This window comes from Nannospalax galili, unplaced genomic scaffold (genome assembly GCF_000622305.1).
Source record: "Nannospalax galili isolate Female #2095 unplaced genomic scaffold, S.galili_v1.0 scaffold5, whole genome shotgun sequence".
Taxonomy (NCBI): domain Eukaryota; kingdom Metazoa; phylum Chordata; class Mammalia; order Rodentia; family Spalacidae; genus Nannospalax; species Nannospalax galili.
Window position 1 is genome coordinate 2,368,652 of NW_008353126.1, and position 15,254 is coordinate 2,383,905.

The 15,254-nt window shown below is 53.1% G+C and overlaps 2 protein-coding genes across 6 annotated transcripts in view; both read right to left on the reverse strand.

The window, feature by feature from the left end:
- LOC103747838 (cytochrome b561 domain-containing protein 1) overlaps positions 1-4,967 on the reverse strand; it is a 10,138-nt gene extending 5,171 nt beyond the window's left edge. The window contains exons 1-3 of one of the 4 annotated variants that reach the window (XR_003846640.1): positions 4,037-4,606; positions 3,475-3,512; positions 2,148-3,073 (exon numbers count right to left, since the gene is read on the reverse strand). Coding sequence is in view for 3 of the 4 variants with exons in the window: in XM_008850392.3 (XP_008848614.1) it covers positions 2,570-3,073; positions 3,475-3,512; positions 4,037-4,412 (918 nt within the window). In the remaining variant the exon portion in view is untranslated. Of the gene's footprint in view, positions 1-47; positions 3,074-3,474; positions 3,513-3,793; positions 3,979-4,036 lie in introns of those variants that run through there. The other 3 variants (XM_029554648.1, XM_008850392.3, XM_029554649.1) reach the window with 3 other exon arrangements.
- A 302-nt stretch (positions 4,968-5,269) lies between these two features.
- Positions 5,270-14,546, reverse strand: Atxn7l2 (ataxin 7 like 2). Of its 2 annotated transcripts, XM_008850394.3 has the most exons (12): positions 13,954-14,546; positions 12,529-12,707; positions 12,000-12,065; positions 11,516-11,620; positions 10,922-11,132; positions 10,353-10,639; positions 9,707-9,789; positions 9,061-9,314; positions 8,053-8,254; positions 7,790-7,911; positions 6,513-7,308; positions 5,270-5,635 (listed from the first exon to the last, which is right to left on the reverse strand). In XM_008850394.3, exons 3-12 carry the CDS (start codon positions 12,016-12,018, stop codon positions 5,621-5,623), a joined length of 2,094 nt encoding a protein of 697 aa, XP_008848616.1. In that variant the 5' UTR covers positions 12,019-12,065; positions 12,529-12,707; positions 13,954-14,546; the 3' UTR covers positions 5,270-5,620. The 2 variants fall into 2 exon arrangements, with proteins under 2 accessions (XP_008848616.1, XP_008848615.1); XM_008850393.3 differs by lacking the exon at positions 12,529-12,707 and having other exon boundaries at positions 5,421-5,635; positions 13,954-14,465.
- Between the last annotated feature and the right edge of the window lie 708 nt (positions 14,547-15,254).

The following is a 15,254-nucleotide window of genomic DNA, read 5'->3' on the forward strand; positions in this document are numbered from 1 at the left end:
GGAGTTTATGAGGGGTTACTAGCTTACACAGGGTAGTCAGAGAAATGTTTTTTTTGGTGTTTTTTTTTTTTTTTTTTTTTTTTTTTAAAGCAAAACAGACTACTAGCAGTTTCCCCTAGTCAGGGAACAAGGGCAAAGGACAGCCATTTGCTTCTCCCCTAAGGCCCCTGCCTTGTTGCTGAGAAGCCCAGATCGTACAGACACTAGGAAATACAAAGAGGAAGAAGGGGGAAGACAGTGTGAGGAGGAGGGAGCACACAGCCAGGAGGCATACGCAGCCGGCAGCCTCAGAGATCCCAGCTGGAGGAAGACTATCCTGGCACCGAGGTCTAATGGTTGTCCAGCTGCTGCCCCAGGATGTGAGGGCAGGTGGTGACGGAGAGCTGGAAAGACAGGAGGGGAGGGAAGTCCCCCCACAATCTGGACTGCCAGGAAGAAGGGCTCCTCCAGGTGACCTGTTCCCTATACTGCAGTCAGACCCAGTTAAGCAGGAGACTACCACCTGTGCCCTCCTCTCTGCCCTATACCACTGCCCTTCTGGCCCGCTGGTCAGAGATGCGACAGCTGGGTCCTTTCTTCCTGCAGAATATAAATGACTCCCCTTCCTCCCAGGGCTGGGAATAGACATCAGATGGCACAGCCCACGCAAACTGCCGGCTGTCAGCACGCCTGCCTGCCCGCCCACCAGCCCCCGCACCACCTGGGAGGAGGCAACACCTCAGGCAGGCTCAGGCTTTCTGGCATTGCCTGGATCCTCTGAGAGCAAGCTGTTGAACTTTACCTGGCCCACCCTGTGGAGACAAGATGAGCCCCCCAGCACTGGCCTTGATGAGGAGAGAAGAGATGGAGTCCCTAGATCCTAGTGACCCTAGTGAGAATGTCTTCCTGCAGCCCAGTTCAGGGCTTCCAAGTTCATAGCACACTGGATCACTTGAGAGAGGAGGGAAGGCAGTGAAAGAGACAGGAATGGACTCAGAGGCCTCCGTTCAGTGAGCACTATTTAGAGAGCTTCTGGGAGATGCTATCTCCCCCTGGAAAACCATGGTTAGAGCCACTGAGAGGACACATGCCTTCTGGTGTGCTACTGAGTCACACCAGTCTTCTTGCTTCTGAGCCACCTGGAAAGGAGGCCTTAAATCTTCAGAACACCTGGGGCATCCATGGTGTACTGACTGGAGTAACCCCTCTCCCGTCTCTGGATTCTGAGCTCCAGCCTCTATACTGCACATCTCCCAGAATTTTTGGTGGGCTCTATCTCCCACATAGAAAGCTGTAAGGGCAACTTCCCTGGCTCAGCAATCTTTAATCATTACAATCTATGGAAGGTCCATCTCTTGGTCTAAGCTACAGTACAGCCCTCACCACTGACAGCCGTTTGGGGGAACTTTTCAGTTGGATCAAGGAGGGGTCTCTTCAGGGAAGACAGCCCAGCTGGTACCAAATTCATCCTGCTGGCCGGGGACAACTAAGAAAAGTTCAAATGATAAGAGGAGAAGGGCAACCTGGGAGACTTCATTTTCCTTGGATCCAAACAGCCCTATTCCCTTTCCTTTATTTTGTTCTAAAAGCTGCAGAAAAGTTCCAGGAAGCAATGTGCTAAGTCAACACTCTGATTCCTAAGGGCAAAGCATAAGATGCCCAGAACTACTCTGCCCTGAGAATGGATGCTATGGAAAGAACATACCCAGGCTCTGAGGCCCACCCCCCAGGGGTAGGCTTAAGGAAATTCTTAGTTGAGCTAAGGAGCCCAGCCAAGAGCCAAGGGTTTGGTTAAGGCCAATGCCTTTCTGTTCCTCCAAAGAACTTTAAAGTGACTTTAGTGCCTTTACTATCTCAGAGTCCAGGAGACCCTTACCTGGGCCCCTTTCGACAGTTCCTGACCTTGTATCCTGAGAGGCCAAATCCACACAGATTTCTGAAGGGCATAAGAATAGACCTACTCCTTCAGGAGAATAAAGGGAAAATGTTTGACAGAATTACATCTGGAGTCTGCTAAGTAGTCCACATGGTCTATAGCCAGGAGGGTACTTGGTGACATTGCTCTTCCAGATACTGAATATTACAGATGAAAGAAACTTAGAGGTTGTTCAGAAACATTCACTTCACTTTCAGATGAGGAAACAGAGATCCTAAGATATGGAACTTACCTAAGGTTGATTGTACAACAGGGCCTAAGAGGACCATAAGACTCATGGGCTCTCCATCCCATTGCTTTCTCAAAAGGGACCCCAATATCCATGGCTGTCATTGATAACCTATAGGAACTCAAATGTTTATGAGGCACATAGGTAAGAAATCACCACCATCACCATCACCACCTAATACTTCCGGCTCCCATCAAGAGTAGGGGCTTCAGGATGCAAGTCCATCACCTTCCACTTGCACCTGGTACGTGTTCCCATTTGGGTCCGCCACATCATCCCTCAACAATAGCAGCTTGGGTTTTTGCATCCTGTGGCTCAGCCATGAAGTGCAAAAACTCATCTACTTCTGAAGTGAGTCAAAGGTCATCAAGGAACCACTAAAGTCCAAGGCAAGCATCCCAACTAGATTTTGAGTTCAGAGGCACTCACATTTCCACTTTCTTCCTTGGCAAGTAGGAGCTGGAGATCTGGTGCATGATCACCAGGGCTGGGTACAGCGGTAGTGCCAGGCACAGGTACCAAGCTGCACCTTTGATCTGGGCCTGAAACCACACTGAGTACATGCCCAATAGCACTGTCACTGTAGCCATCAGGTAGACCACCAGTCCACATGTCAGATGGTAGAGCTTGAGGCGAGCCACCCTTGAGACTCTGGCAGCCCTGGGACAAAGGAGGCAGAGCCCGCACAGTGCCTGTCCACAAGTAGCCAGTAGTGTAAGAGCTCCTAGACAGCTGTGCCAGGACACCAGATGGGACAGCTCGCTGCGGATCTTGCTGGAGATGATGAAGCCCAGGCCCAGGCCAGCACAGAGGATGGCCACAGTCTGCCCTACCCAGTGGAGTCGGATCCGGGCCTTTCGAGAGCAGAAGAGGAACAGGGAGTGCTCAGGTGAGAAGAGAAGGATAGCTTCAGCCATGCAAAGACAGAACTGTAAACACAGAAGAAGGCCAGTAAGCCTCTAGTCTGCATGGAGGCATGAGAAAAGGTGTTAACAGAGGACTAAGGGAGGAAGCCTAAAGACCTTCTGAGACTTCCCACCTCATATGTGTCCTTTCTCGATCAGCAGAACGGCCAACATTAAGCTTTCTCCTGAATTCTGGGGCCAAGGACATGATAACACCCCTCTTCAGTTTTTCCTTTCAGGCCCCACTGAAGAAGTATCTTCTATGCTCTCCCAGGCTTCTCAACCACCTGACACTGTACTTCACAGTCCCCAGTCCCATAGGTTGCAGGTAAAGATGAAGCCCTATTTCCCCCACCTTTCTGACCCTTAGAAAGGCTGAAGTGGCATGCTTTCCCAGGGGTTAAGCTAAGTATACCCAAACTCACCGCCAAAGCCATGAACACAGGGTGCCAGGAGAAAAGACCTAAGAATCAAAGAGAACAGGCTGAAGGCTGGGTCACCACTGATGCTGCCCGATGATTAGGTGCAACACAAAGAACCTGGCCAGAGGGGAAAGGTCAGGATACCATCTCCAAGCCTAATCAGGAATCAGGAACTTGGGGAGGGGGAGTAGGGGAGTGGTCGAGAGGCCTTAGGATGGACAACCAAGAGGTCTGCCCGGCAAACAATCACTTTAGCCTCAGTTCCCTGTTTGCTGCCAGCCTAGTCTTAGAGTAGATCTCAGCTTCCCTCGTTCATGCCTACCCTCCATCAAGCGCCCAGCTTCCTGATGAAGTTATCAGTCCCATCGTTTCAGAGGTCCACCACAGAAAGCCCCACCCTTCCAGGACTTCCCGGGCCCCGGCCCACTGGGTCTTTACAACCTCTTTAAGGCTCGGGGCGGGGGGGGGGTCCCCCTTTCGATTCTCTCAGCGCTACCAAAGTGGCCCCTCCAGCATCTAGGCTCCGCCCCCTCTCATCGCCCCGCCCCGCCTCTCGCACACTCACTGGTTCCTGGCCGGGACAGCACAGTCAGAAAGATGGTGAAGCCCAAAGCTACCAGGTGCGCCAAGATCCCACTGCCTCTCCGCAGCCAGCGGGTCAGTCTCGGCTCCCTCGCTGGAGTGGGAACCAGACCTACCTCCAGGGACTGCATGGCAGTGCCAGGCCAACCAGCACAGTCCAGCTGCCAGAGGCTTCTTCCGGGTTTGCGATCGCGGAGGCGGCGGCGGCTGCAGGAGAGGCTCCTCCCCCGGGATGCTGCGGGCTGTGTGGCCGAGGCGCCCACAGCGCCCTCTGTAGACTGGGGGGGAAGCGCCTCAGCCCCATGGGGCGGCTCCCGGAAACCTGCACCGAAGGGACAGGCTCCACAACCCACCTTCATTTGGATCTTTGTGTCTACAAGGGTATCTATCTCAAGCAGCCTGCGAAAATTACATCGGTAGTAATTGATTTCATTGACACCACAAATCACACACTTGGTTCCCTGATACAAGAGCGTGAAACCAGTGTTTTGAGCAGCTTTCCAAAAATACAGTATTTCCACCCCCCTGCCCACTCTCCTGACATCTCTTCTGGCTTGTTCATGAAACAAGACCTCCCTGCCTAAACATGAAAAATAAAACGAAAAGACAAAGCCAAAACATAGTAACCTCTACCTGGTGAATCCAGGTATGAGGACCAAAAGATGTAGTAGCCACCAATCTCATCTCTATTTGTGTTGTTGTCCCTAGTGAGATACTCCGAAGATCTAGGGCACCCTGAGCCCTTGCTGCCACAACAGTTGTGCAGCCTTGAGGAAAAATATAATCCTGAGGAACCAGGGCCTCCCACAACCCCAAGTTCTGCATCCCAACCACCTCCAAAGAGCTGTGGTCCAGCCAAGGGACGGCTGCCTGAGAGAAGCATTACACAGTCCTTCAGGACAAACCAACAGGCCAGGAAGAGATCAAAACAAGTTGTCTAGCAGAAATGAAGGACCACTAGAGCAGTAACCTCTAGAGTTCAAGCTCCCTACATGGCTGAGAAACCAAGGCTGCTTTAAGAAATGGGAAAGCCAGATCAGGCAGAGACTGAGGAAATGACATTGCAAGGGACAGAGGCCTAGAGAGGCCAGAAAGACAGAAAAAGGCCATAAGCCATCTCTCACACACCCTCAGGACAAAGACCCCAAGAGGAGAGCCCCCTTCCTGATGGAACCACAGTTGTCTGTAGTCAGGAGTCCCTGGGTGCCTTGCTCATTCAGAGCCACGTCTTATTGAAAGAGCCCAGTGACACGAACTTGTTTTTTGTGCACTGTGTGTGCATGTGCCCATGTGTGCATGCTGGAGTCTGCCTGCCTATCCTCTCAGGGTTTGAAACAGTAAAACACTCATTTTGCTACATTGTTTTTCTTCCTTTTCTATGTTTTTGGTTTTTTATATTTTCTTAGCAGCAACACAACAGGGAGACAGTCTTGAGGTATTTTAAAGAGTTTTTTTTTTTTCTTAAAAAAAATAATATAAAGTTATAAAAAGCGACAGCAGCCTGGAGCCCAGGTCTGGAGGGGAGGAGGTGCTGGCGGCTCCGTTGCGGTGGGCAGGCACTTTCCTGTTAATGGGCTTTTGACTGCAGAAAGACAAGAGGTAAGAGACGGTCAGGGTGGGGGTCATTCATCCTTCCCAGTGAACACATGGCTAACCCTTGAATTCCTTCTGCTGGCCTGGTAACAGACTGTGCAAGGGGAAGATGAAGGCCAGCCTAACAGAGGCAACCTGGGTAGTGGAGCCAGGGAACACACATGGGCACACCTATATACACACGCCAGCTCTCAACAACTGTCAAACTTCCCCTACAGGTGCCAGGAGAGTTGGCATGCACCTAACCCATACCTAACCCGGGAGAGTAGCCTCCTGTCCCACCTCCCAGAAATCACACAGATAGCTCAAGGCAAGACCTGACAGAAAAGGTAAATAAACCTAGCTGCAAGCTTTACTAGAAACCCTCGAGAACCTGATGTCGTCTGAAAACCTGAGTGTCCCATATGCCTAGGTGGGACTTGGACTGTGTACTTGCCCTTCAATGTCCTCATGCCAGAGGAAGAACCAAAGACCTAGACCAGCTGACCCACCCAGCTACTCAGCATGTTGGGACTCAAACTCCCTTCAGTTGAGGAAAAATAGTCCCAGGTTCTGGAGGGAGGGTGACAACCAATTCATAAGTGGTCCCTTGACTAAAGCAAAAATAGAAGTAGGATAGAGCAACATGTCCTGAGCCCAAAGGAGAAAACTGGGGACAGGGACAGGCTCATTAGGCAAAAGCTAGGGTCACCTTAGGTAGAGCTGACCTAATCTTCCCTAAAGTAGGTGTTCCAGAGTTCTCTCTGTTCCCCCTTTTTTCCCTTCTTTGTAGTCATCGCCTTAGCACCTTCCCCATCTCACACACCCACTGTGTTCCCCGGCCTCAGTCCTCCTGACCCGAGTTCTTCAGGGAGCTGGGCTGGTACCTTCAGTGTAGAGCACTTCTCCTCAAAGGCCAGGGCTGGACCTGGCTTCTTGCGACGCACAGAGCAAGCCGCATCAGCAGGGGCACCAGCCTGACAGTGCTTGGCCTTCACTGGCCGGCAGTAAGTGGCCAGGTTTTTCCGCTTCTTGGCTACCTCATCCTCAGAGAGGCAGTTAGTCGGTAGGGCCTTGGCTGGGTATCCAGCTGTGCCCCGGTTCTCTAGCTGAGAAGCCTTGACTGGTATAGGGGATGAATGAGGGGACCCCCGACAGTCCAGGGGACCTGCTCGTTTCACTCTTGGCCCCACTGTCCCATTAAGTCCCATGCCCAGGGCTGTTTTAGTCTTGGCTGAGAGACCCCGGCAGCCAGAGGGTTTGCCTTTTCCAGCAGGCTCCAGGATGCAGGTCCGTTTGAAAGTGGTAGGGCCAGGGGACAACTTCCGCTTTCGAGAAGGGGCTTCCACCTCCGCTCCATCCTTGCCTTTGGATGACTTGCTGGCTTTCGATGGTGGCAGCTTGCTGAAGGACGGCGATGGTGTATTGGCAGGTAATGGTGAGGTGATAGCTTGGCTACCGCCCATGCACTCTGCCTGGCTGCAGGCAGCTGCTACACTGGGGGAGCCTGCAGGGTAGCTAGAGACAAGGCTGTCCTTGGTGGGGGGTGTGGAGGCTGGGCAGGCAGGTCTGGGGGCTGGGCCTGGAAGTCGGGGGCAGCTGCTCATAGAGGATGGGCTTAGGGGATCAGATAAAGGGGAACTGACAAGATGGGATGGAGGTTCAGCCGCTGGCGGGATCTTCCTGCAGCAAAAAGAGAGCCCTACCATGATTACCAAGCAAACACCAGGGCCTCCCCAACACACACCAGTCTCTGTGCCTTCAGAGAAACTGGCAATGTCCCAGAGCTGCTGCCATCTGCTGGGAGACACTGGAACTGAGGGCTGAAGAAGGCACTAGAAGGAATGACCTATTACAGTATAAAAATATGAACTAGTGTGTAAGACCAATAACAACTCATTTTTGGCCTCAGTTTGGGCATTCCCTCATCCTACATTACCTGAAAGGTACTGGAAGTGATGGATAAGAGACTAGATTCAACCTCATACCACCCATTCACACCCTGTCAGGACTGCCAAGTCTCATCCTCTTCATGCCACACCCCGTCTGGGGTCTTCCTGGCAATCAGCCAAAGCACACCAGAGAATATGTGTGAAAGGCTGGGGCCTATGAAGCTCATCTACATCCAGCCTGAGAAAGGAAGTTCTGGGTCCATGAAACTCACTTCCACATGTGTGAGCTGAGGTGCCGTTCCAGCATGGAGCTGAGTGCTGAGCAGAACCGGTCCAGCCGGCGGCTAAACACATAGCATCCTGGGCTCACCAGTCGGCTTCCAAAGGTGCAAAACTGGAGGCAGAAAAGAGGAACAAGGTTGGTGGGGCCTGAGGTGCAGGAGGGCATCTGCACATAGACTTGGCCTCCTCCCTATACACTGGGCCAGGAGGGCTGGGTCACCCTCCACCCCAGGTCACTGCCCCACATCCTTACCGCCTGTGGTCTTGGGGGCCGGGTTGTGTAATGGCAGTCAGGGGAGAGGTGGAGGTCATCAGACAGTCCCTCCTCTTCACTCTCCTCACTGGAGGCCTGGGTGCCACCCCGGGGCAGAGGGAAGGGGAACAGGCCCGGATCTCCATCACCACCACCACAGGGACCTTCATCATCTAACTCACTCTCAGAGGAGGCCCGGGACCTGGAAGGGCCAAAGGGGATGCAAGGATTATATAACTAAAGTGGATGTTCCTGAATCTACCATGCTCAAATATTCAGCTGGGGCAGACACACCCTGCTGGATAATCAGAGGAAGAGGAAGGGGGAAAGGACAGGAAGATGTGATAGAGCTCAAAGAGTAAAAGGGCTACAGCTCCCAAGGGATTCTCTCTCCAGGCCCTTCATATCACAGGGACTGCCTTCTCAGGGGGAAAATGCTCCAGATTTGCCTTCTCCAGAAAATCTTCCAAGGCTTAATGGTACCCAGCTCTGGTCAGCCCAGTCAGCTCTCTCAGGCCCCTTCCTGCATCACAAATTCCTATGAGCCTGTCTGGGCGCTAAGCCTGTTTCATGTCTGTCTCTTATGTTACAGGCAGATACACATGTGTCTCCTTAAGCAAGGCAAGCTCTCCCCATGGTGCAGCACAGCCTATGCACATGAAGGGGCTAGTGAATGGATGGATACACAGTAGTACTGCTTCACCCAGGACCCTGACCCTTTCAACTCCCTGATGACAAGTGTTGATGGTTTGGAGTAGCTGGGAAAATAGTCATATCATAGGTATTGAATCTGGCACATCTCAGAGAGGCTGGGGTACTGTGGCATGCTTGGGCAGGATCAGGGGAGTCACCTGCCCCAAACCACTGGCAGAGGCTATGGTATCCTCCCACACTTAGGGCTGAATAAGCACATCTTCCAGGATATTCCCTGGGCCTGTCTCCAGGGGTCCCTGATGGCTTAGGGGCTGAATATCCCCAGGTAAAGTGGGGGTTGGATTCTGGACATACCTGGGAAGTGCACAGTACGGGTAGATCTGCTTGGAGCGAGCAGAGAAGGTATTGTTGAGAGCAGCTGCTGCTGCCATACCCTGGACTACAGAGGGAGGCTCCTGGGAGGGGCGCTCAAGAGCTGGCTCCTTGCGCCCTGGGCTCTTCTCCTTGGGAGACTCTCCTTTGCGGGAGTTGGCCTTCAGTTCTGCCACAAGCACATCAAAGTCTTTGGCGCGGCCCTGGACTTCCCGACGCTGATGCACTGAGTGGATCTGGAACACAGAAGGAAGAGGACTAGGGAAGAGGTGTAAGCTGAGCAGGGGCAAGGGGCAGTGAGTGAGAGAGAGAGAGAGAGAGAGAGAGAGAGAGAGAGAGAGAGAGAGAGAAAGAGAGAGAGAGAGAGAGTCTCGTGTGTGCTTGTGTTTACTCCCTCATGGGGCTAAAATCTTCTGTGAGATACAGGAATCCAGAAGGTACACCCTGCCTGCTGTTCCTACCTTATACCCACTGTTGGTAGCCTCTTTCCTTTTCCCTAGAGTAAACCTAGCCCTGTTCCTTAATCTGGGTTTCCAATAACTTCAATAACTTCTAAATCCTCCTCTCCAAGCTTCTGTGTCTATGCTAAGCCCCCTGCCCTCCATTGTGAAGTGAGAATGGGAGTTACCTTGCAAGTCAGTAGGCGGGTACAGATCTTTTTGGTCTCTGGATTTATGACCCCACACTGCCTGTTGAGGTCAAACTCCTTTCCTGTGGGGAAAGAGGTTCCAATGAACCTTAATACATTTTTTTCCTACCAAGGGTCCAAGCAGCAACAGCATTAAGGCAGAAGAGCCTCCCTCTTGGGTCTGGGGCTCCACCTTCGAGACAAACACTTCTGGGCATCCACATCTCTGCTGGGTGTGAACCATCCCCTACCCCATGCCCAGCCCAGGAACTGCTAAAAGACTGTAAGTCCAAAGCTGGACAGCCTGCCATCAAGAATGAAGTAGCCACAGGCATCTGGGATGCCAGGAAAACCAGCTGTGGAATGTGAGAAAAGAGATAACAGTCAACAGTGCAAGGTAAGAAAGAATGACTCTGCCTGCTTGGATACAGGCTCTGTCAGCCTAGCTCAGGAAACTGGGACTAGAAAAGCCTCCTGGGAGCAACTAGGACAGAAGGTAATGAGACTTCTGTTCCCAGCAGGCTGCAAGGGCCAGGTCTGGACAGGCCCACTCCTTCCTGACCTCCAACCCTTCTAGCCCAAGAACAAAGCAGCCCAGTGAATTCTCCACTCTGCCTTCCTGACCTCCAAGACCATGACTACTCACGAGCCATCTTTCGGTGGGTTTTGGGGGGCAGCCTGGCTCCACCAGGCTCCTTCTCTGGGGGGCTGCCTTCGGCCCGGTGGCTGCAGCCCTCACCAGGTATCAACTCCATGTTCTCTCTGCCAGGAGGTTCTTTAGGAGGAGGAGCCATGGGGACTTTTCCAGGGGAATCCTTGGGGAGGCCTCCTGGCTGACTGAGGAAAGCAGAGGGTGGGGCCACCCTGATTCCATGTCCATCAGGCTTCGGGAGACTGGACATCTTCTCCAGATTCACCACAGGCACGAAAAGGCTACACATGGAGAGAGGGTATGGGCTGGGAAGTGGAGAGACTGGGCCTGGGGTCTGGACTCTAGCCCAGAGCCATCTCCTCCCCGGCCCAGGAACTTGGGTGGGCTCCAGGAGAGGCGTGGAGAAAAGGGGAGCCCATGTTCCCTGGAATACATGAAAAGGAGCTGCAGATGGGCCTGGCAGTTTCGTGCTATGAGTAGTATCCCTTGCCCAAGGCCAAGGGTCAACCCTTCCCTGGGTCAGGTTCAGGGGCAATCTTGGGTAATCTCCAGCCTCTTCTTACCAAAGGTTGTCCTTCTGGGTCTTCTCAGGAGGCTGGTGGCCACGGCTCCGGGACCCCTGGCCCTTCTCCCTGGAGGAGGTTTTGGTGGAACCTGGGGCTCTACAAGCTGGGCCCTGCCCATTCACTACATGGCATTTCTGAGAGCTGGCAGGGGCTGGAGGTGGGGGTGGGGCCCGGGCATAAAGCTTGCTGAGGGGCCCATGTCTTCTTTCTGTCACCAGGAGGTGGAAAGAGTAACTGAGGTGAGTGGTATTGACTGCTTCCTTCCCCAACCTCATAACCAGCCCACCACTTTATAACAGAACCTGAATTTCCAGAGCCTTGGTTGTGAGTTTGCCTCCTTCCTTTTCAAAACTGAGCCTTCAAGATTCAAAATCCAAGACTGAATTTCCTGAACCTCTTTACTAAATGCTGGAAGTTTGTTCAAACAATAACCCTGACCCCCAACATCACTCTGAACTGCCCCTTGGCCCTTCCTATCTTCAGAACTACCTTCCTTTACAAACTCACATGACCTCCCAGCTAACACTGTCGTAAGAGTTCCATGTTCCACCTTCCCTGTCCCTGGTATCTCCTCCCTAGGGCTCCCCTCACCGCAGTGCTTCTGGAAGGCTTGAGGCTTCACCACCTGGCTGCAGTGGTTACACACAACCAAATAGAAGTCATCATGGGCAGGGCAGTGCCCGAAGATGGACATGTCTGCAACGACAGAAGCCCTTATCACTGGGGTTGAGGACTCAGGATTTCCCTGGAAGATCAAAGAACACTTTCATCCCACCACTCAGAAGGCACTTTGCCTTTCAGCTAACATACAACATGCTTTCTGATGGATGTTCCCAGCTTCTACAATTTAGTCTAACCAGATCCAAAGTATATGGGCTTTCATATGGGTGGGCATCAACCACATATGATTAGAATCTCCAACAACAGGTCACAAGAGCCAGGGCAACTGGCTGGCTCAGTCCTATCAGAATGAGGCTCCCCAGCAGGCTTGCTGCTTCAAGCCACATCCTCAGGTGGAAGAGGGAGGGTGGTCCTGTTTACCCTGAGTCCCAGCCCTATGTGTGTTGACTCCCACCTTCTTTAATGAGGGTCATGGCATCCAACTTCTTTGTGTTTTTGCTACTCTCCTCCAGCTCAGCCCCTGGAGGAGAAACATAGCTCAGAAGGCCCATCCCCTTCCCAAAGTTCCATCTCCTACCCCAGCAGGGCCTGCAGTCCAGCAGGATGAAGCCCACACTCCCTGACAAGCACTCAGAACCCCTGGAAAAACCTTCAGTGGGTCATTCGCATGTGCCCATTTTTCCTTCACCTGCCCCTCTGAGATGAGCTGACCCCATTAAAAAGAATCATAAGAACCCTTCACTCTAAGGTACAGTTCAGGGTTCAACTGCCGACTAGGTGGGTGACTGTGGGTAAATACCATCTCTTCTCTGGGGCTTGCTTCCCCATTTAAAAGGGAAATGGTCCTGAAATTTTTCTATAGGTCCCTGAGTCCCTTTGGGAGACTGATTATTATGGGTCCTTTCTGCTACTCTGTGGCATCCCAAACAAACACCCTCCCAGATCCCCACCCCCATAAACTCATTTTGCTCCACCCAAGTTACCATAGTATCATCAAAGTTACACTCAGCTTCTCAGGTCCTGCACTGATAGGATGGCCATAGAGTAGAGAAACTGCTGTCTTTGGGCCCTTTGGCATCTTCAAAGTCTCCTTGATCAGCTACGCAAGCCCCTCCCCTTCTTAGGGGGGCTTTGTCCAGGGGTTGCCCTTGTACCTCAGTTTCTGGGTTAATGACAAAAACATCTTAGCTGTGCAAAGCAGCTCTTTTCCCATCCCCCTACCTCACTCCTCACCCCCCTCCTCTATGCCCCCTCCCTGTCCCTTGGAAAAAAAAATCAATTCTGAGTCACCAAACCCGTCTGACTCCATTTCCGGTTCTCAATGCACCTAGACCCTGACAATGGCCCCATCTTAGCCCACTCAGCATGGGGCAGTCCCAGGGTGGCCTGTATTCCCACCTAGGTCTGCTCTCTGATGCTCGCTAACAGATTTGCCCCTCTCTAGGATGAGAAGATTATGGACAATCTTATATAATACCCAGCTATAAGTGGTGGTCGGTTAGACATGCAAAAGACAAGGGGCAGCTCCCACTCTTTTAAGTCCCTTAAATGCAAGTATGCGGAATGATGGACAGACAGAGCTGGAAGTCAGATGTCTCAAAAGAGAACAAGTGTCATTAGAGACTGCTCCATGAGATCTCCTCCAGCTCTTCTCACTTGCAAACTTCTTCAGGGGCATGATGTCTGCTGTCACCCCCAAAGGCCACGAGGCCAGGTGCTCCCTGGGGCCCAGGAGACAAAGATCAGAAGGGGCTTTCAGGCCTGCTCACCAAAGGTACTCAGGGGCCTATGTAAGATAGGGGTCAAGGGAGAGAGAGCCAAAAGGCAGGGCAAGAGGCCCGGGAAAGGACGGAGGGTTAGAGGCATGGATGGATGAACTGAAGGAGGGAGAGAGGAAGGATGGATGGATGGATAAACGAACTAAAGCGGAGGGGACGGGGGTCCAAGAGCACTGCAGCAGGCAGGCAAACGCTGAAAAGGGGACGAAGGTGCGGAGCAAAAGGCAAAGGATCAAGGGGGTGGAGGGGGGGCATAGAAGTGGGGTGCGTGGGAAACACGTGGAGAGGACTGTTGCAGATGGGGAAAGCCGGAGCAGGTGCAGGAGGAGTGGAAGCTGGAGGCCAGCAGATAAGGATAAAGATAAAGGCAAGTAAATGTGGGGGCAAGTACTGGGCACCCTCAGAGGCAGAGGTGGGCAGGGTGGGCTGCGAGCGATGAGCCGGCGCTAGGACCCAGAGGCGCGAAGGTAGCTGAGCAGGCGGGCACTAGGACCCGGTGGGTCCTTTGTTTGGGGGGCCGGGGAGTCGGACGGAGGCTCTAGTCGGCGGTTCCCCTCAGCTGGAGGGGGCCCTGAGGGGGGGGAGGGGAGATACTGATGGGGTCCCGGACTCTAGTGTGGCTGTACTCACCGTCGGCCGTAGGCAGGTCGGCCCGCTCCACCCATGAGCTCCAGCTCTGTCCCGCGAAGTCATCGAGACTCGGCACCCGCCGCTCCAGAGCGGCCATTGCTGCCGCCGCGCGTTCACGCACCGCCATCACCGCCACGGACGCGCGCCCGCCCCGGCGCCGCCGCCGCGCGGCCCCCTCCCCCCATGCCCCGCCGGGGGCACGCCTCCCTCTGCCCCTACCTTTCCAGCTCACCCTGTGCGCAAGCGCAGCTCAGGTCTCCTGCCACCACCGCCTCCTCACTCTCGCATAGCCTTCTGGGAAGTGTAGTTTCGAAGGGGCGATGATGCCTACGGAGCTGGCTGAGGGATCCCTCCCGAAAAGCACAATTGGAGAGCGAAAAGAAGAAACCAAAGCCTCGGGATCTCCTCTTCTAACCCTGGGCACACGTTCTTTGTGCCACCAGCGCACTCTCCCAAGCTTATTGCGCACATACGAGCCCCAAACCTCTCTCTGTTCAAGACGCCCCTCTAAAGCTGTGTATCCGCCAGCTGGCTGACGCCCCTTCCTGGGCTGGCGGCCACGAAGCGACTCCGCTCCCCTGTAGATCGAATAGGGTAGGTGCAGGGAGGTGGGCGCAGTGAATCAGAAGGGCAAGGGGAGGAGGTCTGTAGGATGTGTTGAAGGACACAGGGGTTGAAGTGGGGGAGGGCCTCAGCTCCTCTGTCGTTTCTCTGCGGGGAAACCCACGTTGCCTTGTTGCAGAACAGACGGATGGAGTGCCGTTGTCTGGGTTTGGGAGGACCTAGCTGAGCTGGCCAAGATCACCTGTCAGGATGACAGAAGACTATCTCTGAACCAGAACCAGCTCCAGAACTAGGGTGGCCCGAGGCTGCTGGTGTTTGTAGCGTCTCGGCTGTTCCATCTTTCTCCTCGTGAGAACTACAGTCGATACTCTGCACCGCCTCTTCCCAAACCCTGGCTAGACCCTGACTCCATCCATCATTTTGGCTTCTTTTTTCTAATGAATATTTTCGCTACTGGAAGAGCTGCTACTGAAGCCTTGGCATAGGGAAATTTCGCATCAGATGTGTCATTTTTCTTGTTAAGGTGGGGAAAGTACCTTAATAAGCCACCTTTCTTCTCAGCTGAAAACATTTCTTCCCACCTTCACACAAGACACAAAAGTCTGCCTCTACCTTCGCCACAGTCTCATAGGAAATGAAATACTAATGCTCTTTTTCTCTCCTCAGTACCTCACACATCACCCCATATTGCATCCCTTTAGCTAAAATGGATGTAGTTTGGGAGCAAGGTCTGGGAC

What these genes read in the sequence shown, in the direction of transcription:
- Atxn7l2 (XM_008850393.3), bottom strand. Translation starts at nt 14,080, where the DNA reads ATGGCGGTGCGTGAACGCGCGGCGGCAGCAATGGCCGCTCTGGAGCGG. An exon ending in CATGACCCTCATTAAAGAAG is followed by an intron (nt 11,621 to 11,999) that starts GTGGGAGTCAAC and finishes CTGTCGTTGCAG; the next exon opens with ACATGTCCATCTTCGGGCAC. An exon ending in CTCAGCTCACACATGTGGAA is followed by an intron (nt 7,309 to 7,789) that starts GTGAGTTTCATG and finishes TTTTTGCTGCAG; the next exon opens with GAAGATCCCGCCAGCGGCTG.